We start from the raw sequence: 27734 nt of genomic DNA on the forward strand, positions 1-27734 counted from the left end.
TTTTCGTCTACCTGGTTGGCAAACATTTCAAAAATATAGACAAGTCGAAAAATGATGCGACAAAGTCCTGTGGTGGCGCAGTGGATTTGACCTTAGCTTGGTAATACGGGACCCACAGATCGAATCACGCTGCAGGAATGCACTGCAGGGCCGACGCAGGGACCTTAGTAGTCAAGAAGCGTCGTTAATTCTTAAATGATGCGACAATGGTTCTGTTGAAAATAAACATATATTTTTTTTTAGTAAACCCTGTCGATTCGACCCTGTCGATTCGACCTCCATTAATACTGAACTCTAAATTTACTAAGAAAAGAAGCTGACAGGTCAAATACAATGTATAAAGCCCTTACGAAAATAGCAACAATCAGGAAGTTTGTGATATCTTTCCATTTCTTCTAATCCATAGCTGCTATCTATAACGAAATTTAATCTTCACCGCATTTTTAGAATAGGACACCTAATTCAACAGATTTTTAAGATATTATTTTTCCCCTCAAGTTTTACTAATTGCTTGAAAAAAGGAGAAACACTGTTTATTCATAGGATTGATTATTCAATAGAATTTCAAAGTTTTTTCTAATGTAAATTTCTTGCCCTTTCAAAAGTTTCCTAGCAAACTTTTGAGGTCTGTTCTTTAAAACTATGCTCCCATATAATTCCTAAATAGTAAACTCAATCTAACCACTGAATTTCTATAAACAGTTAGTTACTTGAGAAAATCTGACGCAAAGCTTATAAATTCTGAAAGCCATATTAGTTGAAGGATGTAAGACGTGTCAGCTTCAACAATAATTTAAGGTGTTAATGAGCCATACTGATGGCCACTGGCATCAATTCCCAAATAAATAGGGGACGAAGCAAGCCACACCTCCGTTAGGTCTTAGTTCCGATACATTTTCTAGCGTTCTGGAGAAATTAAAAAGTTGTTCGAATTGTAATTAATATGTTAAACAGATTAAAAGAAAGTTTCTAACCATAATAACAGTTAATTTAAGTTCTAAAATTGCATTTCGAAAGAGGAACCCATTTTGAAAAAAAAACTATAAGAGATCTTGCATGAGTTATGTAACAATAAAAAAAGATGCTTCCGAAAAGGCAGATACCTAAGGATGAAGAACAGCAAGAGGGGCTAATGGAAGGACATCTTAAGTCCTTATAATGAGAGAATTTCTGTAGCCTATACGATGATCAAAATGTTTTCTATGTTCCATGTCTTCAAGTCTGTTTTTGTATTTGTCCATATTCAAGCCAGTAATATTAAGGGCAGCATTATTCAAGTACTGTAACACTATAGAAGACAGGCGCATAGAAACAATTACACCCCGTAGTACCAAAAGACTAAAGATCCAGTACAGTATGATACAGCAAAATGCTACATGAACCACCATGATGAGCCAACAAGTTAATTTTATATATATTTTTTAAGGATCCTGAAGAAAAAATATAATTTGGTCATAAATGTGTATAATAAAAACAATGTTTCAAAAAAATTTCAGCACAATTGGTCATATCAATACAGTATTTCTATGTTTGAAAACCTCGAAAAGTCGCTAAAAATCATTAGATTTTCGGCAGACTAAAAGAAAACATCAAGAAACATCTGTCTATAGGTGTTCTCAGATGCGTTTTGAGAAACAAATAAAGCGATTTTCCCATCGACTTTAGAAGCCGGATTCAATAAAAGACCAAGCTTTTTCAAATGAAAGTAAAGAACAACATAAAAACGTACAGCCGGCATAAATTATTACGTATATGGGGGGGGGAGAGGGCTGATCCATTCCAAACCTCCTTGTTCTTTATATTAAAGTTTTAAAGTGGTTAAAAACTTCTTATTGCAAATCAACGGCTGTTGCGTTTGGAAAATTGTTCTTAAAGTATTAGAGCAAAAATTCCAGCTTTAAAATTGAGAGAGGGGGATTGAAGAGGGGGCAGTCCAAGTCTTAGAAACGTCAGAGATCATTCGACCTCCTTTCTTGATAAAAAGCCATGCATTAGTTAGATTTGCCTGAAATATCAGGATTTTTACAAGTTTCCCGAAATTTCTTACATTTTTAATATGAAACTGGGAAGCACAATTTTTGGTCAAGAACAGTTCTTTGTTCTTTTTACGGTGATTTCAAATACGCAATTAAAATGCTTTGATCTCCCTCAATTTTTGTACAAGTAATGTTAAAGTGAAGGACACCTAAAAGCATTGTTTTGACTTTAAATAAAGATAATTCAACTTACAATCTTCTAAAATTCAGGAAAGATATCTCTGTACATTAAATACACCAGAAAATTTGATTGTACTAAAGAAGATAATCTTAAAAAACGAATTACAAACCACTAGCAAGACCCCAAAAAACTGCCGAAAATGACCAAAATTTATCGTTAGCAATTGATATGAACACCAGTAGGATAATGCTGTTAAAATGGTAGCCAGCAGTTCAGTCATTTTCTTTTTTTTTTGTTAGAACTTGAGTGTTTTAACTTTACAAAAAAAATTATTCAGGATAGTTTTCTTATTCAGCTTTGTATACTAAATTTAAAACTTTCATTTGTATACTAAATCTAAATTTTTCTATACTAAATTGTATTCTAAATTCAAGACTTCCATTGTATACTAAATTTGAAACTCTCATATTTATACTTTTACAAACACCATTAATCATTATGTAATGCATTTATAATTTTCTTTTATGAATTATTGGTATTTCAGAGAAAGAAAACTTTATGAATTTATTACAGAAAAGCCATGGGCGAAAGGAAATTCAGAGTGTATCTTCGATTTCTATTAGAGCAGCTTTTTTCCTTTCTTGGCCAGATTAAAAAAGATTAATTTGGTTTTTCAATTTTCAGCTTAATGACGTTCTGAGTCAGCAGCAAGAATAGGGAAAAGTAATTATCCCGTAAAAAGCTCTTATATTCTAATTCATTCTTAATAGCAAATTTAAAAATATAGTTAGATATTCTTTTGTAACCATAATGTTGAATAATAATTCTTAAATTTGCTGGCTGAAATTTGATGTTCCAGACATTTTAATAACTACTAAGAAAACTATAGGCATAGAAGGAACATGACAGCATCTTTGAATTCAGCATACAAAATAGCATTAGAAAACTCTCCTCGGCTATCAAGTTTTGTTGAAAATCTAAAACAGAAAAGAACGAACTTTTAGAAAAACTTGACGCAAAAAGTGATGCAATGTCTAATTCTTGATTTAATTATGAAGCTCAGTGTAAGAAATTTATTATATTTTAGTATAATTAAAAAAAATCTAATTATGTTCCCAGTGTAAGCTTTTTAACCACCCCCCTCCCAGCTTACAATAAATTCATATGGACGTACTTGAGTTAGCATGACTTAAATATACCTTTACACCTAAAGGGGAGGCGAAGCTTACCGATTAAAGAAATCATACGAGCCAGGTGCAGAATTTGCTCTTTTAAATCCGTCTTTCTTATATGGGTGGCTGAAAGAATGTTTCTTAAGCATCGATTTAACAAGTATCAACGTGTTGAGCTTTGGAATACTTCGAACACAGGAAGAGATTTCTTCATCTGTAACTTCAACTCTAGAAGAGCAATTATCCGCTGCTGACGGAAGCAAGGCAGTGCCAAAACACGTTACCCATGAATGATCCTGAAAAAAAAAAGGTTGAACATAAAAGCTGAGGCAAGCGTTACAGGCAATTACAACCACATCAGGTAAAGGATTATTATATACATTTTACTAAAGTCCAAAGGAGAAGAGTGCCAAACCAGGCATTTGTCCCCCTCAAATGAAATACCAAAATGTACAAAAGGCTCGAACTTCACAACATATGAGGAGGGGAAAAAATGAAGCTTTCCTGGGCAAAACCCTTGTCTTCCCTTTACCCCATTAAATTATTTTGCAGATTTGCCCTTAGCCTCAAACCAAAACAATCGACGCACCCGCCTATGACCATAGCAAATGACCTCATAGCCTTGTATACAATTTCACAAGAACAAAACTAACAGTATATCCTAAATTACTGAAGTTTTCTCAAAAGAATTAAACAATGCGTTTAAATAAATATATTGTTGGCAGGTCACATACTTAAAGATCCTAATTCAAAGAAAAACAGTTCTTACCTGTTCGCTTTTCTTAATTCATTTGCTATAAATTGGATAATTTAATAGAAGAAGAATAATTTGTGAAGTTCAAAATTTATAAGATAAAAAAATCCGCATAAGGTTTCATGACATTTGACACGGGCAAAGTTAAAACAACGCAAGTTAGCTAGGTTTGTTGTTAATTTCAAATTACTAATAAAATTTCACAGCCCCCCCCCTAAAAATATTACAAACTAATTGTAATTACAAATTAAGACCTGGTCTGCATCATGACCAAAATATTTTAGCAGTTGGTGTAGTGGTTTATGATTATCTGGCATCCTTTCACAGCATTTTTTCTTATATCGACTTTTACCAGCTGTTATCAATCTCCTCACTGTAATGGTGTCGCAGCTTGTACTGGTCTTTGGAAAAATATCTGAAGCTAAGGGATCTAATTTCAATTGCTTTATTTCAGGAGCCTATATTTCAACAATCTTAAATCAACAATCAGAAAAGGTCTTTTTTTCAAAAGAAGGACAAACATTCAGTTGTTGTATATCTTCCGGTATGGGCACATACTCGATCTTAATAAAAACTAGGTATTTTTTCTCAATTATATCGTTTTTTGATGGCCTGTGAGTGGTCACAGCCTTTCCACTAAATCCATGCTTGATACCTCGTAACTAACTTTTTCTGGAATACTGAAACGCATGGGCATCGATAATGATTCTTCTTAGGGGATAATGATTAGTCAACTCACTAGAGACGGTAAATTTACCGTTTTATTGGTAAACTAGTTTAACTATACATTAGTGTTTACTGGATTTTCAGAGTAGCTTCTGGTTAAAACTAGTATCATCCCCCTCCTCCCCCTGCGACTGGATATAGCCCTACTTTGCTTTTTTTTGCTAGCATTATTTTTGTCAAATTTGTAAAAAAAATTGCGATGTTATTGAAAAATGCATGCATGTTCCTGTACTTAGCCTTAGGCCATATCCAGACAATGTAGAGGAGAGGGACTAGGATACAGTTAAACTGGAAGTGACTGTGAAAATCTAATAAAAAAAAATCTTTTGGAGAATTTCGTGAAGCACGGATTATGTTATTGTTCTGTTTAGTTCAGAAAGGAACTTTACAGAAAGTACAAAGAAACATAGCAATAGGATAAAAATGACTATGTCTAATGTAAATTCAGCCTCTTCCATGGAGGGTCAAATTACACAACAGCCGGGTGATGCAACGAGAAGCAGTTAACAATGAACATTAATTAATACCGGGAACCAGCTACCTCTGTTTTAGGCACGCATGAAAGGACTAGCTTCCAGCAGGGGGGGGGGGGGGAGATTGAAAAACGTGATTGAATTATGCTAAAAATGTGAGAAACTATCAACCAGAAATTTCAAGTGTGACTCCAGGGGCAGTGGACCTAGAACTTCCTGTTCAATCAGAAAGGAGTCACGTCGAGTACAAAAATGTTTTACAGAGCAAAAAAAGAGAATTGAAGCGGTAAACATCCGAATCTGGAGGCTTTATAATATCAGATCATGGATCAGAAAAAGACAAATAATATTTTATCCCTTTGTAGATCATATTTGCTGTATAAAAAAGTCTTGTTGAGGAAAGTTTCGTCAATAATGCGCTATTCAAAATATATTTCAACTGTTATACGTATCAGGCACATATACAAGAATTTATTATAACAATATTACAACTATTACTAGCAAAAAAACCACCTTTTAGTCACGTCACTCTGCTCACTCGAAACCTCCGGCCCTCGCGAATACAGTCTGACTATCTTGCTACACTTAGTAGCTCCGGTCTTCCGCCCTTGTAAATATAGCCGACATCACCTCCTCCTCATGCTATGGTTGACAAGGTTCTAGACGTTTAACCCCCATAAAATATCCACCAGCGGAGAATGCCCCCTCCCCTTTGGAAAATAGGGTTTTAAAAATTCGAAAATGTTATTTGATTTTTTTTTTCTTTTTAGTTTAGTTTAGAAATACCAATTAAAGTAAAAAAGAGGAACTTAAACACCATAAGTATCTTAAAAATTTAGAAAATACCGCAATTAAATTTTCGTTGAAAAGGCTCCCATATGAACTTCTTCAATTTTTGGCAATGGAGGGGCCAAATTAAAAAAAAAAAAAAAAAAAAAAAAAACAAGAAAAATTAAATGAAGAAAAAGTGTCACCTTGCAGCACCCTTGGGAACATTACGCAAATTTTTCCACGGAAAGTTCTTGTCAAACAATTTGATCCCACTGAAAGGAAACTATTCCCAAAAATTTAACCCCGCTAAAAATTCCACCTGGCAACGCGCCCCTGCAGAAAACTCCCCGCAAAAAATACAGTATGTTTTCCAATAACGAATACCATCTGTAAGTAATGGACAAACTAAAAAACTTAAAAAGGCGCTTAAACTTCTATAATTAAGTTCTCTGATTCTGCAATTAGGGAGGGAGGGAGATACCTCAAAGGGTGAATTTTAATGTCAAAACATCCCAGCTCTCATTGAGCTACCAGATGTACACATAATTAGTTCTAAGGGAAAGATGAGAGAAGGGTGAGGTAAAAATTGATGTATATTCCAGGGCCGTAACCAGTATTTTTTTAGGGGGGGGGGTCAAAGAAACTTTAAAAACGCATCAGAAATTTGAAATTGATATCTATTTCCTTATGGTTTCTGGGAATATTTTTGTTCTTCGCTGTTATTATGAAAGTAAAGATTAACATTAAACCCCAAAATGAGCAATTTATTCTGCATAGGAGGGGGGCTGATCCTTCCTCATCCACACCCCCACCTCATGGTCGCAAAAACTTTGGAGTATGCTCATTACATAAGAAATTGAGGGTTCTAGTCCAATTTTTTAAGTCCAAAGGGATTAGAGACCAACCCGTCGCGTGAGGGTGGTATTTTCCTGTGGAATATTTCCCAAGAGGGGACTTTCCGTGGTGTGTGTGTGTGTGTGGGGGGGGGGGTATTTTCAGTGGGAGTACTTTCTGAAGGGTATTTTTTGCTGAGGGGTATTTTACTGGGGGAACGCCGGCCACCGGTGGGCAATTAGGCAAATGGAAACTAAACAAGTTTAAGGAAACAGTGAAAGAAATAAAAATATACCGTTAGCTTTAGTATGCTAAATTGAAAGCCTACACAATGCTTCGATAAAAATTGCCAGAAATAATATTTATAACCTGAAATGGAAGTAATCTTATAAAATAAACTGAATCAGAAAAGAAAAGACAATATGAAATAGCGAGAGAAATAAGAAGCGAAAAATGACTGAAGAACCAGAAGAAATTTAACAACGGTATAAAATATATCACTTCATTTAAATAAGATACGAAGACTTGGTAACCAAACTTCAAATGTTTTCTTTTTTTTCTTAAACAAATAATGCGCAACAGAAATAATAAAAACGCCTCCATTATCAATATTCTATTTTGTATGAATTTATCGAACGAGAAACACAAGAGAGATAAAAATCACACCATTTCTTTGTTCCTGCCAAAGGATCCTCTCAGAAATGCAAGAACAAAGGCTATTCATCTCATTGAATATGACATCCCATTCCTTCTCGAAAAACCTATACATCGATTTAAAAGCGATATATCAATTTCTTCTCTTGAAAATAACCTGGACAAGTACCTTTGGAAATAAAATTGAGGAACAGTCTGATTGAACTCGAGGCTCTCAAGAAGGTAGGACCAAGAAGACAATTTACTTCTACTTAAATATGCATGAAAATAAAAGACCCGAGGTAAAGGATGAGGTAAAAAGGAATCAATAAATTTAAAATCGGTAGAAAAAAAGCTAAGGATAACTGTCGAACATCCCACTCAGAAAACTGTTCATTTTAGATAGGGTCAGGTAATGCATCAGTGGAGTAACCCTATGCTACTAAGAGCATATCACGTTTGAAATAATGTTTGTTCGAATTTATGTTTTTAGATATATCAAGTTTCAGGCTTTGAAATAAATCCATGTTTGTTAGTTATAAGTTCCTGCTTAAAAAAAATAAAAAAATAAAAATGCAGATTTCGCAAAATGCACTTCACTTGGAAATTTATTAGCCAAACAGTTCGTAGTAACGCATAGTAAGTAAGGAGCTACTCGTGCTAATAGTAACCGAAATTCGCATAAAAGAAATTTTGATAACAATCTGTAAATGAAAAGAGCCAGCTTCTTATGGTGATTCTAAATGTATAAAATTTGTTAAATTTAGGCTCACCTACAAAAGTAGAGAGCCTGAGAAATTTTGCTTGATTTTTGAAAAAGGGGCAAAACACCCCAAAGCGGGGAGGGGGTGAGATCTTTATGAAATTTACATTTTGTCTTCAAAGAATGATCACATAGCCGTGTTTATTTGCTTTTTTTCAGGGTAGTCGTATCGAACCAATGGACCTAAATAATTAAAAGAGGGCTCATTCCAGCGAAAATTAAAAGTTGTATTATTGTTTTTAAGTAGCAAAAAAGATTGCACCATATCAAGGGTGTATTTTCTCTCATTTTGTGGTACAAAACAACAATTTTGCCCCAAAAGAAAAAGAAAAAGCTATCGCCTGAAAATTCCCAGATTGCCAGTTGGTTTGAATTCATCAAAAAATTATATATTGAGCTTCCCAGTGTCAGAAGCAGCAAAACCGTGCGGAGGCGCATTCGCTTCTAAAGATGTAGGTAGTAATCCCCGAAGCCGCACCGGAAACCGACGGCACGCCACCGAAAATCTTATAGCACGCCACCGCCACCACCGATACGGTCGGCGGTGGTCGCCAGCGGAAATTTTAAGCACCGAATTATTTACTGAGATTACTGAGAGGCAAATATAATGCAAAATCAACCATATTTGAATCTACACGTCAAATATGGAGTTTAGATATCATTCACTTGCTTCTGTCCACTCTGCTACAATGGAATATTTTCAAATTAAAAAATGCGGCTATTCTACAAAGGCCTGAAAGCAAGGTGGAAGTTTTTTTTAAGTAAACCACCCCTCCCCTGCCCCCCTCAGTCAATTTGTTTTATACATAAGCACATGGAAGCATGTACAAAGTAGAAGAACTAAACTTGCATACAAATTCTTTGTCTTCCTACAAGTCTTCTCCAAAAATTCAAATTCCAAATAGAAATGAACTCCTTAAAATATTTTGCAATTTAGATGAAGTTCTTGATGCTGATAATCAGTTGCCCATTGTGCAGGTTGCTGATGATCTGCCTCCTATTTTATCAAGATATGAACAACAGAGGTTCCTAGAATAGGGTTTGCCCATAAGATGGAAAGCAGCATATAGTATGATGCAAAATATTATTCAATACGAAGGCCCTCTGGCAAGTGTTCTGTGTAAAATTGGAAAACTTGACCATGTTCGTAGATGATCAGGAATATGAACTGATGCGTGAACTTGGCTCTCTGCTTCCAAATTTTTCTATTACAGTTGAGGCTATTGAGGGAGAATTCCTTCCCACCCTAAATGTTGCTCTGCTCTGGCGGGGCCTCTTAAAAGGTCACCTTGAGGAGCAGCCTAATGATAGTAGGCCTATTTTGCTTCTGAAAGATAATGTAAAAAACAAGTTTGACTTTCCCTTCCTAAGGGATGATCTCACGGTGACAGCTGCACTTTTGGACTTCGAAACGTTCAAGACAAATGAAATTGATGAGTGTCTAAACCTTCTTGATGGTTCACTGACAGAAAGGAAATTATTATTCAAAATCGTTAAGCCTTTAGTACTGGCGGCTGAGATAAGGTACTTTATCACATCTCCTGTGAACCGTATTTGTTCAATCAACGTTCCAGGTCCCTCCACTTCAACTTATGATGAGCATTTTAGTGCAGTAGAAACTCTTTTATACGAAGAGGAGAGGTCCCTCGAAAAGCCTGAAGAAGAGGCTGTAATCTCTGGTGCTGTCCGTGGATGAGCTACCCAACCAGTTGTGTGAAAATGGTTAGTGGGTTTTCCCTGAGGAGCAGCAACTCTAGATCTCCTCATGATCCTCCATGAAAAAAAAAAAAAAAACAAGGCTGCTCAATTAAACAACGTGTTAGAACGACAATGCAGAACAAGATGAAAATGATGATGTGATCGGCGTCAAGTTGATTTATATCGGGCTTGTCAGCCCATGCCAGAAGATCAAAAGATCTTGCCCTAGTCGGTGCAATCAATGCAACCATTGCCTTCTGGAAAAGATATTTTACTCAGCTGCCATGGAAAGCAAACTTTGCAAGAACTTGATTCAAATCAAACTCTGAAATTTACAGCCTGAATTAACAATTTAATAATATATAATGCTTTTCTTTATAAGATGTTGCTTCTTTTTGTACAAAAGCTTTTCTTTACAAAATGTTGCCTCCTTTTCTTCTGACACCTGGGAACGAACTGTTCTTAAAGAACGACAATCTAAGTTTTCTGAAAACTGGCTATGTAAAAATATAAATCCTATATGATAAAGTAAAACTCTGATCGTTTGATATGCTTACCCCACCATTTTCAAGTGCGTCCACCACCACAGTACCTTAATTGCTGAGATGGAAAGAGAATAAATAAGCTCTTTCATTCTCAAGTAGTTGGTTGAAATGTCTAATTTGAAACTTTTATTATATCACTCTTAAGTGAGAGGATTCAATTTTGAAGCAATGAGAAATAATAGCTTTTATAGCGTAGAGACTGAGGAGTTGAGGGGTAGGGTAGTCAAAGAAGTGGAATGCAAGTAAAATATAGGCTTCAGATCGAGGTTTCATAAATTAGCCATGGATTTATGGTACAAGCACATTTTGTTTAATTTAAGCTTTAGAGCTTAGCTTCAATTAAATTCTAAATTACATATTTTGTCGGATCAGCTGAAATATCAGCTTAATTCTTAAGGTCGACTTTTTAATTCAAATGTCGGATTATTTCAAGAAAATAATCGCTATCGACCTTTTGGTTAAAAGAATTTTAGTGAAAAATTAAGATTCATATCTCATCCCTATGTTGCGACATAGATATCGCTACATCCCTATGTAGCGACACTGCTGAATTTTATTTCGGCGTGGCTTTGGGGTCTAGTAGGTAGTCCATACAGAACAAACAGGAAATATAGACATTTATTTTAAATAGTGTTATAACTGGTAAAATTGGTCACGGTAAAACTGGGTATTTTACTGTAATTTTACGGATCCCCGTAAAATTTGTATTTTACCTATTTTACGTATTTTAGGTAATTTACGTATTTTACCGGTATCTTACATATTTTACTGACATAATTTACGACGCCTTGCAATTTTCAGAGCAAAAAAGCGCGAAGGGGCTGACAGAAAAAGGATTGAATATAATTTGTTTCGTATATAGCTGTGTTCCCCTGTTTAAAATCCGTCTGTCTGACTTAAGTCTGTTGTTACCACAAACATAAAGTGTATTACACTTTATGTACTTCACATCTCAGAGAAATCTTGCATTCTTTCCGTCTTTCCCTCGGGAACCGGCGTTTAAAATGAAAAAAATAAAATGACTAATATGATTTTACTCTCAAATAATAGTCAATTCGATTTACTTATTTTGTTTTTTTATTCATTTTTTTTTTGCGAAATTGATGTTCAAAATCAGGTACTGTCAAATTGTTGAGGTATTACTCTAGGTATAGGATTACCAAAGGGATAAACTAGACAGTTAATTAAATTGATGAAACTCTAGATGAAGGAGCATCACCTTTTTTAAGCCCAGGAAAATCAGAACAGTTAAAAAAATCTTTAAAAGCTGCAAATGATGCTTAAAAAGAAATGCTCAACTGGCCTTGTAGCTACAGGGCAACCCTAAAACATCAATTTTACCTATATTTTCTAAGGAGTACTATATTTTACCTTGTTTTACAAGTTTTACTTTATTTTACCAATTTTACCTTATTTTACCAATTTTACTTACCCATTGATTATTTTACGATAATTTCACAACACTAATTTTAAAGGCTCAGTTGACTGAATAAAAATAAATTTTTTTCCACGAAATAAAGGTCAACATTAAAACTTCCCCTCCTCAATCCCAACTCTTTACGCTGAAGTTCTGTATTGCTACGTTGAAAGCATTTATGAGTGCAATAAATGCACAACCGGTTCGTTTTTAAAGCATTTGGACTTACTGTGAAACTGCAGTTATTTTAATATTATGCTTAATACATCTATTTTTTATTGTTTCATTTATGTATTTAATTGGGTAATTTTTAACGGTTTACCTGATCTAATCTTGTGAGATTAGAATACAAATATTGGTATGCCAGAAAGAATAAATATCATGTTGAAACATACATAGAATGTTAAGAGGGATGTTGAGCTTAAAGACATTATGTACATCCCAGGTATTAATGGGCGTAGCTGCAATATCTTGGAAACTGCTAACATTATTAAGTTGAAACTTTGAGTAAAAGTCCATTGGGATGTACAACTAAATCAAAAGACATCATAGGTATTCTGGTGATCAAAATAGCATGAGTTCAAAATATAATAAACATTTAAGGGTATTAATTTGAAACTTTCTGTAATGTTGAACTTGATCAAAGTAAAAGTGTGTGCATCCCAGTTGTCGAAAAGACGTATGTCTAATATCTCAGGATCAACTAATGGTATTTAATTGTAGCTTTCAAGGTATGTAGAACTAAAGCAAAAGACAAAATGTACATCCAGCTTGTTCAAAAAGGTGTCTGCAATAGGAGAAATATCTTAGGAACAATTAAGGATATTAAATTGAAACTGTCAATGTTAGGCGAGTTTTCATTCCAAATCATGCTCATTGGAAACATTGTTAAGTAGAAGTAATCATTCCAAACTTAAGATTATAAATTTTCCCTCCAATTTTTCCCTGTTTTACCATTCGTACGTTCAATCAATGCCCTTGTTCTATTATCGCCATACAAGCTAAAAATATTTAACATCGAAGAGATAGTCGGGTGGTTGCATGTACCCTTTTCTCGTAGACAAACTGGAATAGACTTGAATAATCGAAATTTGAACAATAGAAAGTAAATGAGAAGTGCAAAAATCATTAAGTTAAGTTTTGGAGTTTTTAGTTTTAGTTAGTAGGATTTTAAAGTTTATATTTTCTAAATAAATCCTTGAACAAAACGACAAAAATACCTTTATTTACAACTCTTTTCTAACTTTTCAAACCCATTTCATCTTTTTTTTTTTGAAAAATTCTAACCATTAATTGATTAATTATTAATCACTATTAACATTAATATTAACCATTGAATGCAACCAGAGGACCCTGCATTCAAAATTGAAGTGGATAGGACCAATCCGAAAAAGATACAGAAGGTGCGCAGCAATGACATGCTTAAATACTGGCATTTTAGTACTCGTAAAAATATGAATCAAATAGAGAGAAAGTATTGCGAGAAGATTCATCCAAAAATTGGTACAACTGAATCAGACAAACGAAGACCTCTGTCATACTTATTTTTAAGTTCAAATGGGGTTGCGATGATTTTATTTACTTGGAACAGTAAATTTCTTTACCGATAAGGTCTTTCATCGATAGTGTTAAACCATTTAGGTCTAATTACACACCTCTTCTAGAATTATTGAATAATTTAGGTTTGTTATTGAAGCTGAATAGGAGATGCATAAGCTAAGTACATTGCTCATCTACTTTGGTTTGTAAAGAAATGACTCACTGATAGGGTCTACTGTAAAGCCAACGGGCAAGTATCAAGCTTTTTCAAGAAGAAAGACGTTAGTGTGAAGCTCTATTGAACATACCTTTATTTGTTGTAGTTCCAATCTCTCAGCTGGGTTTTTTCTTAGCATTTTTGTGACTAAATCCTTCAATTCATTTGATATAGAAGGGGACTGAGGAAATTTTAGTGGCTGATACTGAATCTTGTTGTAAAGAGACAAAATATTATCATCTTGAAATGGTAGACGGCCATAAACAAATGTATATAAAGTTATTCCCATTGACCAAACGTCCGCAGCCTATAAAAAACATTACAAATTAGAAACAGGAAAACAAATTCAATCAGTAAGTTTTTATTAATCGGTTTAAATGAACTGTTAGATTAAAATGATGCATTTTGCCCTTCACACGTTGTTAAGTGGTCGGTTCATATACCTTCTATATGAAGCGGCCATCGAGAAAAAATACATGGGAGATATATCGCTCTTATATAGCCAACACTACTGCGTTGGCTCTGGTATGCCACTTGCATGACGTCAATATAGCGATTCATAGAGTTCATCAAATCTTCCAAAAACTTCCACAAAGTACTTTTTAGCTGTAAGAATGAAGTTCAACTTTGCTTAACTTCTTTCCATTAAGTCAACAAAGCTGACCAATAGCAGAAGAGATCTGAGGCTAAATTTTCCAATGGGAAACACGTGGAATTCTGAAGCTAAATAATTATTTATTTATTTCGTCAGAGATACGTGAACTGAATGTATATAATTGTCTAAAAGAAGATTAAATTCTTCTTTTCAACTATTTGTAAAGCTTGAACTGGGAATTTGAATTGTTTGCTACAAGAAATATCCGTAAAGTCAATAAGCTGACAATTTCATCTGACCCGTCACAAACATTACGGCAGTTGCTTCGTGAATTTTTTTTTAGGGTATTTATAAAAATTCGGTATGTTTTATGCATTGCTACCATCTTTGTTTTCCAGTTCAAGAACATACAGAGTTACTGCAACGGCCTTCTAAAATATGTAGCTTATATATGGGAATCGCTTAGAGCCATCTATATTCTGCTTACCCAACAAAGTAATCAGTGCACGTCTCGTCGTATAAATAAGTCTGAATGTGTATGTGAGGAAAGTTTTTAAACTTAGAGCCAAGTAAAACATTGAAAACATAGAGGTATTTATTTTGATTTGAGATTTGTTATAGGTTCCATTTATGCCTATGTCCCTAGGCTGATCATGGCACACAGATATCGTTATGATGTTACAATTCTTAGTTCGATTAATAGCCTGAAATTTTTTATCCGTAAAGAACCCTTGTGCGAGGATCGTGAAAAGCAACCAGGAGGTATCCCTCTTTTTATTCTTTGCTGTTTCAAGTCCAATAATGATCACCGTACCTCGTAAGCTTTGATTACAAGTTATACCGCAAAAAATTATCATTAAAACACGTATATTGCATGATCACGGACTCCAAACATCTAATTATAATTTAACACTTTCATATAATGTGCACAGCTCAAAATCTAAAAAAACAAGAAACAAAGAAACACAAACGGAGCCAAAAAATAATAATTGGTGCTTTATCAAAATCCATTTTAAACATATTTTGCAAAAAGAAACTTTTTCAAAATAAAAAGTTAAGTCTTAAATCCTAAAACGATCAGAAATAAAGTCATACAGTCATTAAAATTTAAAACGAACAGAAATTGCAATAAATGAACACAAGAAACCAAAAAAAATAGAAATTAAAATGAATCATCACATCAAAAATAAAACGATAACAGATTCTGCTATAGATACATAAATGAATCCTAAAAAAAAGAGAAGCCAAAATAAATAACTTGGTCAAACTAAAAAAAAAAAAAAAAAACAACAACAGAAATTACCACAAATAAGAGAAGAACTGCCGCCCACCTAAAACTCATAAAAAGGCAGAGCGTGTTATGCGCTTTACCGAAAATGATTTGTATTTTGAGCAGCACGTTTTTTTGTGTTGATAAAAACAACACCACACCGACAAAAAATATTACAAGGCCCATCAAGATTTACAAATAACAGCTGTCACAAACAGAAGTGGTCCATCCCCTCCTCATTCTTCAAACCCTCCAATAGTCTCAAAATTGCGCCACGAGAAAAACAACTACCCCCCTAAAGAAATGAATAAAACAGCAATAGTAATCCAGATTACAGGAAAGAGTTAATGAGAGTAGATTGATTGTTTAATCTCTTATCGTTTTAAAGAAATTCCCAGGAAATTCACCTCCTCCTCCATAGAAGATCCCTTTTCCCACACGAAACATTCCACCATGGAAAGTTTGTCCTACTTAAAACCTTTTCCTTCCAGGGAATTACCCTCGGACAATTCCATCTTCTCTACGAGTTTTTATTTAATTTCTGATCATTTTCGGGCCATAGAGGAATCACCCCTGTTGAATTTTTCCCAGAAATCTCCCCACCCCCAAATGGGATGCTTCTCCCGCGGAAAATTTCCCCATGGAGAATTTCTTCTGGTGATAATTTCCCCATGGACTATTTCTCCCGTGTGAAGTCCCCCCACGTACAAATCCCTCAGAGAATCCCAACTCGGTTGAAAATAGAACCAATTCTAATATGAATTCTCGCAAATTCTCCCGTGTAAAGTTTCCTCTGGAAAGTTCACACCCGGGAACTTCCTCCCAATTGGAAATTCTATCCGATGAATTTCTGGGGAAAATTCATCCCCAGGCCACCCCCCAAGCAAATACTAACATGTAAATAATGGGCAAATTCCCTAACTTGCAGCCTTTCCTCCGGGGGTTGTGGGGGTCATGTCATCTATAAAGGCATAGTTTTTTGACCTTTTAACTATGCTGAACAAATATGCTGGCTATCCCGAAATTCTGATCAGACGTCTGCCCGGAAAAGGGGTGCGAGGGGTACTAGTTGCCTTCCAATTTTTCGGTCACTCAAAAGGGCAATAGAACTTCTAATTTTAATTCAAACGAGAATTTTCCCAATATTCCAGAACCATTGGTTCAATACGAGCACCCCTAGAAAAACAAGAGCTAAGAGCTCATATGGCACTTGTGACGAGGCGAGAAGAGCTAAATTCTAAGAATCAATAGATTGATTCAAAAGGAAAATCAGAGGCTTAATGCTGGTCGGGATTTCAAATAAGAGCTCTGAGTCACGATGTCCTTCTAAATATCAAAATTCATTAAGATCCGATCACCCACTCGTAAGCTATAAATACCTCATTTTTCTAATTTTTTCCTCTCCCTTTAGCCCCCCCCCCCAGATGGTCGAATCTGGGAAAACAACTTTACTAGGTCAATTTGTGCAGCTACCTGACACGCCTACCAATTTTCATGGTCCTAGCACGTCCAGAAGCAACAAACTCGCCAAAGCACTGAACCCCTCCCCCCAACTCCCCCAAAGAGAGCGAATCCAGTACGGTTGCGTCAATCACGAATCTACGAAATTTGCTTATTCTATCCACAAAGCCTTCCTCCACTCTAAGCGTTTTCCACGATTTCCGATTTCCCCCTCCAACTCCCCCAAATGTCAAAAGATCTGGTTGGGATCCGAAATAAGCGCTCTGAGACATGAATTCCTTCTAAAGATGAAATTTCATTAAGATCCAGTCACCCGTTCTTAAGTTAAAAATACCTCAATTTTTCCAATTTTTCCAAATTAATACCTCCCAGTTCCTCCAAAGAGAACAAATCCGTTCCAATTATGTCAATCACGTATCTAGAACTTGTGATTATTCTTCTCATCATGTTTCATCCCGATCTCTCCACTCTAAGCGTTTTCCGAGATTTCTGTTTCTTTCCTCCAACCCCCTATGTCCTCGGATCCAATTCGAGTCGAAAATGGAGGATCTGAGACATAAGATCCTTCTATATATCAAGTTTCATTAAGATCCAATGACTTATTCGTAGATAAAAATACCCCAATTTTCACGTTATCCAAGAATTCCGGTTTCGTCCTCCAACTCCAAACAATGTCTTAGGATCTGGTTGGAACTTAAAAGAAGAGCTTTTAAGCACAGGATCCTTCTAAATATCAAATTTCATCAAGATCTGATCACCCGTTCGTAAGTTACATATACTTCATTTTTCCGAATTACCCCTCCCCCAATACGCCAAAGACAGCGGATCCGGTCCGGTTATGTCAGTCACGTATCTTAGACTTGTTTATATTCATCCCATCCAGTTTCATCCTGATCTCTCCGCTTTAAGTATTTTCTAAGATTTCTGCCCCCCCCCCACTGCCCACTCCCCCCCCCCAATGACGCTGGATCCAGGTGAGATTCAAAATAAGAGATCTGAGTTACGAGGTCCTTCTAAATATGAAGTTTCATGAAGATCCGATCACTCTTTCGTAAGTTAAAAATACGTCATTTTTTTCTAATTTTTCAGAATTAACCATCCTCCCCCAATTCGCCAAAATAGAGCGGATCCGTTCCAATTATGTCAATCACGTATCTAAGACTTCTACTTATTTTTCCCACCAAGTTTAATCCCGATTCCTCCACTCTAAGCGTTTTCTATGATTTTAGGTCCCCCTCTAAACTCCCCCCAACGTCACCAAATCCAGTCGGGATTTAAAATAAGAGTTTTGAGATATGATATACTTCTAAATATCAAACTTCATTGAGATTCGATCACCCGTTAAAGATACCTCATTTTTTCTAATTTTTCAGAATACCCCCCCCAACTACCCCAAACAGAGCGGATTCGTTACAGTTATGTCAATCATGTATCTAGGACTTGTGCTTATTTTTCCCACAAAATTTCATCCCGATCCCTCTACTCTAAGTGTTTTCCAAGAATTTAGGTTTTCCCCTCCCAACTCCCCCCAATGTCACCAGATCCGGTTGGGATTTAAAATAAGAGCTCTGAGACACGATATCTTCCAAACATCAAATTTCAGTAAGATCTGATCAACCGTGCGTAAGTTAAAAATACTTCATTTTTTCTATTTTTTCCGATATAACCGGCCCCCCACTCCCCCCCCCAGATGGTCAAATCGGGAAAAAGACCTGGAAGTGCCTAAAGTAGCAAAACCGGGACCGACAGACAGACAGACCGACAGAATTTGCGATTGCTATATGTCACTTGGTTAATAGCAAGTGCCAAAAAAAACAAATAACGCGCAACCGTTATTCTTCTTCATGTAAAAAATACAAAATTCCAGATTTTTAAGATAGGAGCTTCAAATCTCTACATTAGGGTTCTCAGATATGCTGAATATGATGGTACAATTTTATTCCTTGATTTTATTTCCAATAGAATTCCTTGAATTTAGAGGGACCTTTTTCCCCCTTTCGGAAATTAGGCAAATTTTCTCAGGCTCGTAGTTTTTGATAAGTAAAATTAAACTTAATGAATCTTATATATTTGGAATCAGCATAAAAACCTAATTCTTTTGATGTATCTATTGCAAATAAAATTCTGTTTTTGAAATTTTGACTACTATGGGGCCGAGTCGCTGCTTACTTACAGTTTATTACTACGAGCTGTTTGATTTCTGCTCGGTTTAAGTTTTAACACGGCTCTTTATTTTTCTTTAAATTCTTTTTATTTTTGGACAGTAATTATCCGATCAAAGTAATTTTGTGCAATAATTTAATTTTGTTTTTTCAAAAATTTTTAGGGCGGATGAGGAATAGGATTTTTATTCCCCTAGATTGAGAGTCACCGTTCTTTTTGTTCTTTCATTTGGCCTAAGCCATCCCTACCTTCATCCTATAGAAAACCTTGAATATACACTTATCTTACTCCACAATTTCATTAAAAAAAATAAATTATATTCTATTTTGTTATAATTTTTTTTTACAAATGTACTTCAATGTCTCTTTAAAAAAATGTCTATTTTGTTGCCTTGAAAACAACAGCAAAAAAACGAAAAAAAAAACACGAAAAGACTGAAAGCTTCAAGCTGGCCAGAATTTTTTTTTTTGTTCATTTTCAAGCCCCGTAATAAAATATAATCCCCTCCGAAAAAAACGTCGGTTCCCGATATTAAACATGTTCCCCCTTTTCCACTACAAATCTCTCTGAAATCAACTTGTATTTTGTATAATTTACTACCCTTATCCTAGAGGCTGGGGGTGTAATTTTATCTCCGGAGCTAGACTTATTTGATCTTTTGACAATCTTGAACAACTGGCTACCTCAAAATTTTTATCAACTATCAGGGGGGACGGGGGAGAGATGGTAGAAACAAAGCATACGAAGGGATCTATTTTACTCTACAATCAGTTTCAACCTTAAAAAGAGACTAGAATTTACAGTTTCATTCGGATGAGCTCATTCAATCAAATCAACCCCCCTGAAAGTTTTTACGTCCATGCTAAATATTCGGGGACTCCATCCAAGTCCCTACGACTACCCCTTCCTCACAAAGTCTTAAGGAGATAAAAAAATAATAAATGAGAGACACTGAACCTTTATCTAGGCAAGGCTTAAGCGCTGCCTATGATTTTAAGTATGGATTGAACGGTATTCATTAACCCATTAACTCATAAGACTGCTCGTTAAAAAGAGAATATATATAGGAACAACGCAGCTTTAAAGATATTATATAAATTACTGAAAAAAAAAACTGTCATTTGAGGAAACAAAACCAAATGTTGCATGCCAATTTATAAAAGAAAAACAGCAACATTGTCCATGTAAATATCGAACAATTCAGTTTTGAAGGAATCATTAGCTTCAATTGTGCAGATCATATGCGATAAAAACAGGTCATGAATAATATTCCACGTCGATTGAAAACTAAGACAGGATCACCAAAATTCAACACTTACATCATCGCTTGAACGAAAATAAATGAAACAGATGATAACAAAGTCAATTTAAGCCCCGAACTTGAATTTTTTAAACGTGAATATAAAATGGTACAACTTTGTTCGTTCAGTATTTATTCTTATTTTTTCCTTTTTTTACGAAGCCGATTCAACTGGCATGCGTGTAATTTAGGCCATTTTGAACCCCCCCCCACCTCCCTGTTTAGTCATTTGAATCAGTCCTTGTTAAACTCAAATCAATTTGACTCAACCCTTGTGAGGGTTGAGACAAAACTGACCTAACCTATTGCAGGGGTTGCATTGAATTAGGGTTAAGTTGAATGGGGTTGATTTAAACAGGCCTTGGACTAAATGGGTGTGGATTTAAACGGGGATGTAGTTAAACGGAGGCTGTGTTGAATGAGGTTTGGTCGAATAGGGTTTGAGTTGGACGACTGTTGATTTAAAAGAGTTGAGCTGAACGGGGTTGAGTTACATGGAGACCGATTCAAATTAAGTTCATATTCTGGTAAATACAGCTATAGTGATGTAATCCAACAGTTAAGCACACAAAGGCTGAAACAAATAGAAAAATTGCGTTCATCAGGCTATTCCATAAAATACAATTAATTTCTGGTATATCTATTTTGATCATTAAATATTTAGACAAAATTTTACCAAAAATTTGCCAACATTTCCTTAATAAATCAAGCTCCTTGAATTTCATCGAAAATATATAAAATAGCCTGTTTAATAAACGACCGATACTTAATAAAAATTCCCCTAGAGTCTCGAACTTGTTTGAGAATCTATTGTCACAGTAAAACGAACTAAACCAACCATGAAATGTAAAAAGAGAATAGACAAATTGAAACTAATCGAAAATACTACTTAGGGAAGCATTTTGCTTTTACAAACATCCCTATTTATCATCAAATCAGTTAAGTTTTATTTCTCAATTCGAAATCCAGCAACTTTGTAGTCAAGGGAACAAATTGACAGTAGAGAGAGTTTAGAAATCTATCAAGTATACATTTTTTGTTTTAAACGAATAAATAAATAAGAATAGAAAAGCACTTCTTCTAACCAGCCATTCTATTAAGAAAGTTTGAAATCAAATGTAAACATCAATTATGGGGTGAAAAGAATTTTTTTTTTTTGCAAACTTAGCACTAAAATTCAACGGGTGAAGATTCGAATTGAATTTCAACAATCTGAATAGGTGCGGCTGAACATTCGAATCGTTAAATTTTTTTGCACAAAATCAACACTTTTTTTTTTATTAAGACTTTTCTGCAAAATCAATTATAAAAAAATGAAAACTCCATAATAGTTCTGCTTATTGATAAAGTTATCAATATATGTCTGTCCTTTTAATTCAATTTAAGTATTTATCCTTCAAACATCGGGCACGCCTAGGGAGGGTTTGGGGGGTTTGTGACCACCCATGTCCACAACATGTAAAAAATGCATAGTGATTTGCCTTTTCATTGTATATTGACTGCATAAAGACCTTTTACATAATAATAGCCCCCCTCCTCCCCCCAGAGCAAAAAGAAAGCTCGTTCCGAAATACAATCATGGCTACGCCACATGTTATGATTAAACAAAATTAAGAATTGTACAGTGTCTCAAGGCAAAAAAAAAATTAAGGACCTTTAAATTTATTCTGCTCGTTTAAATATGCATCTTTTAATGTCAGGCTCAATTTTTTTCGATTTTTAATTTACTGTCCTTCCCCATATTAAACTGTATAGGTCAAACAAAAATACTAATAGCATAAAATAGGCTCCATTTTACTTTTATGTTCTGAAAATTAAAAAGCCTTTCTTAAAACTGAGAGCAGAGTATATTTGGGAGAGCAGGGTATATTTGCGGTTGGTAAAATTAGAATGACAAGAAAACTTAAGCATATTTTCCCGGCTAAAATCCTAACTACTACTACTACTACTACTACTAATAACTCACTGCAGCACCAAGCCGCCTGGGGCCAACGCAGCTACCAACGCTCCTCCTCCAACCTAATCTATTTAAAGCCTCCCTCTTTACATCCTCCCAGGAAGTTCCCATTTCCTTTAAATCTTTATTTATGACATCCTCCCAACCCAGACAAGGACGACCTGCTTTCCGTGTAGCCCCAGACGGTTGGCCAAAAAGGACAATCTTCGGTAATCTGTCATCCTTCATCTGTAGAACGTGGCCTAGCCATCTCAACATTTCTTTCATTATAGCCCTAGAAAGCGGGATTGAACCACATTTTTCGTACAGCCTACTGTTTGAAATACGGTCAGTCAGTCGGGCACCCAGAACAATCCGTAGGCAATTTCTCTTGCATCTGCTTTTCGGAGCGCCCATGCTTCAGAACCATATTTGACCACTGTCATCACTGTAGCTTCCAATATTCTAATTTTGGTTTGCAGACTTATCTTTCTATTCTTCCAAACTTTTTTTAACTGTAAAAAAACACCCTGAGCCTTAGCTATTCTACTTTTAACATCTTCACTGCTCCCACCATCTTTACTAATAATACTACCAAGGTAACTGAAGCTCCCAACCTGATCAATCTTTTCGTTACCTAATGTCACCTGTTCATCTTCACTTATTCCTAGCCTTAGTGACTTAGTCTTCTTAACATTAATTTTCAAGCCTATTTTAGCGCCCTGAACTCGCAAAACCTCTAAAAGTTCATTCATTTTGCTCACACTTCCATCTAATATGCTTAAATCATCAGCATAATCTAAGTTCAGGAGCATTTTTCCTCCCCATTTGATTCCATGGTCTCCAATTGCCTTTCCTGTGCTCCTTAAGACGAAGTCCATCAAAATGATCCATATAAAGGGGGATAGAACACAACCCTGCTTAACACCTGATTTAATATAAAACCAGTTGCTAACCTCATTTCCTACCTTAACCGCAGCGGTATTATTCTCGTACATAGCACAAATCACTTTAATGTATTTTTCTGGTATACCATATAACGATAAGACCTTTGTTAACGCTCTTCTATCAACAGAATCGAAAGCTTGCTCATAATCGATAAAACTGAGGACCAAAGGTGTTTAACAACGAAGGGACTTCTCAATTATCAACCTAACAGTGAAAACTTGGTCGACTCATCCTCTACCTTTTCTAAAACCGCGTTGTTCTTCCCTTGAAACTTTGTCTACAGCATCTCTCAACACTTTATTTATCTCTTGTACATACACATCTAGTATACTGTGCTACTATATGCTCGCCTACGCTCACAGTTCATCTGCATCAGTTAAGGGCGCTGAGAATAAAGCGATGAAGGTGCTGCCTGGTGACGATAAGCGTTCTTCTGTGATAGTAAATTAAAAAAAATATTTTTTTTTTACTAAAAGTAAGGAACGACACTAAAATTTAAAACGAACAGAAGTTATTCTGTAAATGAAAGGGCCTATCTCCCCCTCAACACCTGGGTCTCTACGCTAAAGTTTTTCATTGTTTTAAAAGTAGAGTTGGGAGAAAGAGTCAAACTTTATAGCTTAAAGAGTGGGGCGTTGAGGAGGAGACAGCCCCTTTCATGTTTGGAATAATTTCTGTTCGTTTTAAGTTTTAATGTCGCTCCTTACTTTCAGTTAAAAAAAAACTGTTTTTTTTTTAATTTAATTTCTGAACGTTTTTGAATTAACGCAGATTTTTATTTTGGCTCACCGTACATGAATAATTAAAACGAAATTGGCATATTAATTTTACTTTTTTTTTTGGCTAAATGGTTTTCTCAAGGTTTTGCCCGGACAATTTCGAGAAAAAAAAAGGGGGGGGGGACTAGTTGCCCTCCAATTTTTCGTTACTTAGAAAGGCAATTAGAACTTTTAATTTTATTTACGAACGTTTTTATTAGTAATACATATGCATAACTTACAAATTAACTTACGTAACGAACTTCTATATCCGTATATTTTTATTAAGTATATGAGGAGGTTCACCCCCTCGTCAATACCTTTCAAATTTTGTTCCATCCCTTTAAGAATGACCCCTGAATCACAAAGGCCGCTTAATTTGAATAAATAGCTCTTTTGAAATTAATAAAAATACTTTAGCGTAAAGAGCGAGGTATTGAGGAGGGGACAAATTCCCTCATATACGTAATAATGTCTGTTCGTTTTAAGTTTTAAGGTTGATCCTTACTTTCAATTGAAAAAAATCGTTCTTTAGTTTAATGTCTCAATGTTTTTGTTTTTAAATAACGCTGGAAAATCCAGCACCCCCTTCATGGAAATTTCCTTCCTCCATGATAAATTCCTCCATGGAAAGATCCTCGTAGGTAACCCCTCCCCAGCCTCCCTACCACCAGAGAAAATCACCCCCCTAAAACGTCAGTATACTTCCCAATAACCAATACTATATGTAAACAACGGGTTAAGTCCATTACTTGCAGCCCTTTTCCCCGGGGACTGTGGGGGACTCAAAGACACAGTTATTGGATTTTTCTACTATAATGACTATCTCGAAATTTTGATCCGGTGACGTTAAGAAAAAATGAGCGTGGGAGGGGGCTCAGTTGCCCTCTAATTTTTTGGTCAATTAAAAAGGGCACTATAACTTTTAATTTCCGTTAAAATGAGCCCCTCTCGCGACATTCTAGGACCACTGCATCGATACGATCACCCATGAAAAAAACAAAACAAATAAACACGTATCCATGATCTTTCTTCTGGCAAAAAATACAAAATTCCACATTTTTACAGATAGGTGTTTGAAACCTCTACAGAAGGGTTCTCTGATACGCTGAATCTGATAGTGTAATTTGCATTAAGATTCTATGACTTTTACGGGGTATTTCCTCCTTTTTTCGAAAATAGGCAAATTTTCTCAGCCTCGTAACTTTTGATGGGTAAGACTAAACTTGATGAAACTTATATATGAAACTTATATATTTAAAATCCAGCATATAAATACGATTCTTTTTATATAAATATTGGTGTCAAAAATTCCATTTTTTAGAGTTTCGGTTACTATTGAGCAGGGTTGCTGCTTACGACAGTTCGTTTTCACGAACTGTTTGATCCAAGTATGACAAAACTTAGATATCTCCTCTTTTTCATCTAGTGAAATTTTATAATACTCTTTTCATCATTAAAAACCAAATAATTTGTTACACAATCATTCAAGGGGTCTCTTTTTGCTGGTTTCAAGTCTTCACGAGCATAATACAAAGTAAATTTAGAAATCCTAGAGCTGTTACTACTCGATCAGAGTTTTCCGTGTATCATGTTTGCTCTAGCGCATGGATTAGTTTGTCACAGAATATTGTTCAGTAATGGAGTCCGAGGGAGTTATGTAGACTCATAGACTGATAAAAGACTTCAAAGTCTGTAGGTGAAAAGTTTTCTGGCTTCTTAACTTATTAGAGAAAATAATAACAATTTGTGCAATTTTTTGGTGGGAAATATGTTTAAAAAGTTGTGTGATTTATTACAATAAATAATACAAATTTGTGATTTTTTTTTGGTTGGATAAGTTCAAGTTATTTTCTTCTTTTTGTTCTTTTTCGGTGATTGATTGTCGTTACTTAGCATAAGTTAAATCTATATTTAGGCCTAACGGGGTTATTATTTACCTAAAAAAGCATAGATTCTGGTTTTTATTATATTTATTATTTATGAACGAATCCCTTTCATTAACAAAAAAGAAATTACACAAAAGTACACTTCATTTGTTGAAAACAGCTGAAGTGAAAAACAACATTTCCCTTTAAAAATTTCATACGACAAAGGTTTTTGTAAAGGTTTTTGCATCAAATTTTGCAGTTATATTAAAGTTACATTTTATTTGTTAAAAAGAGCAAGAATAACAGTTCTGATTTGAAAAAAATACACGATAAAGGTTTGTATAGGTTTTTCGAGCTAGTTTTGCAGTTACATACAAAACATACACTTTACCCTTTGACGAAAGAGTAAGAATAACAGTTTTGATTCGAAAAATTTAGATGATGAAGATCTTTAAAGGCTTTTGCGCTCAAACTTTGCAGTTATATAAAAGATATATTTTTTTTTAAAAAAAGAGTAAGAATAACAGCTTTGATTTCGAAAACCTCAGAAAGGTTTGTAAAGGTTTTTAAAGCTAATTTTGAAGTTACATACAAAAAATACACTCTACCCTTTGAAAAAGAGTAAGAATAATAGTTTTGCTCGAAAAACATCAAAAGATAAATGTTAACATATATCTGAAGAGACAATATCCAGTTTATGAATCAATTTTCCAGGCTTTGAAGGATCTAGAATATATACTAGAATGGGATAATTTATTAATTTAATTTACAAATTAAAAAAACTAAGTTCCAAACATATTCAGAACCTGCTCTTGCCACAATTTATTCACAGACTTTCATTGATGTTTGATTTCTCCTAGGTAGAAGATACTAACTTCTTTAAATTTGACAGTTCGGAAAGAACCAAAAGTGCAATATTCGATAACCATTCCTTACCTACAGCTTCCCCCAAAGACAGGAATAAAAAGTACATTACAAGGAGACATAACCAAAGGAACATATTTGTAAAAGATTCAAGTCAATCGACCAAGCCCCTCCCAAGAGGGCAAATAAATTAGTCTTTCCGTTTTATTTTTACTTGGCGGTTGATGGCATATGCACTTTTGTCAGTATTAAAGGCAGTAAAATAAATAAAGCCTCCATAACCCTAATAGCCCTTTATTCATATTGTCCAGTTCCCCTAGTCACCCTCTGAAGGTTTCAACTCCATACTCCTAGCTGCACCCGAAATACTAAGGATTGACTCCCCAGACCTCTATAACCCCTTTTGGTCTGGGCTAGTGAAAAGTCCAGTTGCTAAAGATCCCTTAATACCTGGAAGGCGTCAAATCATTAAAAAAGGGCCTTCAAAGTATCTGGAGTGGTGCTTATTAAAACTGGGAGGGCCTCTACTACAAGCAGGGTAGACTTACCAACCAATACAATAATTTTCGAAATATTCATTTGAGGAAAGAAATACCCATTTCTCTTTAATCGTGTTCTTTTCCATCTGCATACATTAAACAGTCTTAAATCAGTTTTTCGTCCTCAAAGGCAACAATTAAGGCTGTGATACAGCAAAGCTATCGAGTCACAAATATACTAACATCGAAAACATATTTTTTTCACTAAATCTGGTCAGTATTTTAACTTTTTTACATATAAAAAAGAAAGAAAAAATCCACAGTATAATTCGTTTTTAGCAAAGCAAGAATGACGCTCAAACTTTGTCGGCCGTTTGACGGATTTCGAAA

The 27734-nt window shown here is 35.0% G+C and overlaps 1 protein-coding gene across 1 annotated transcript in view; it reads right to left on the bottom strand.

The window, feature by feature from the left end:
- LOC136028161 (calcium/calmodulin-dependent protein kinase kinase 2-like) overlaps positions 1–27734 on the bottom strand; it is a 166148-nt gene that overhangs the window by 24745 nt on the left and 113669 nt on the right. The window contains exons 8-9 of the mRNA XM_065705842.1: positions 13791–14006; positions 3387–3625 (exon numbers count right to left, since the gene is read on the bottom strand). Of these exons, the coding sequence (XP_065561914.1) occupies positions 3387–3625; positions 13791–14006 (455 nt within the window). The remainder of the gene's footprint in view (positions 1–3386; positions 3626–13790; positions 14007–27734) is intronic.

This window comes from Artemia franciscana, chromosome 6 (genome assembly GCF_032884065.1).
Source record: "Artemia franciscana chromosome 6, ASM3288406v1, whole genome shotgun sequence".
NCBI lineage: Eukaryota > Metazoa > Arthropoda > Branchiopoda > Anostraca > Artemiidae > Artemia > Artemia franciscana.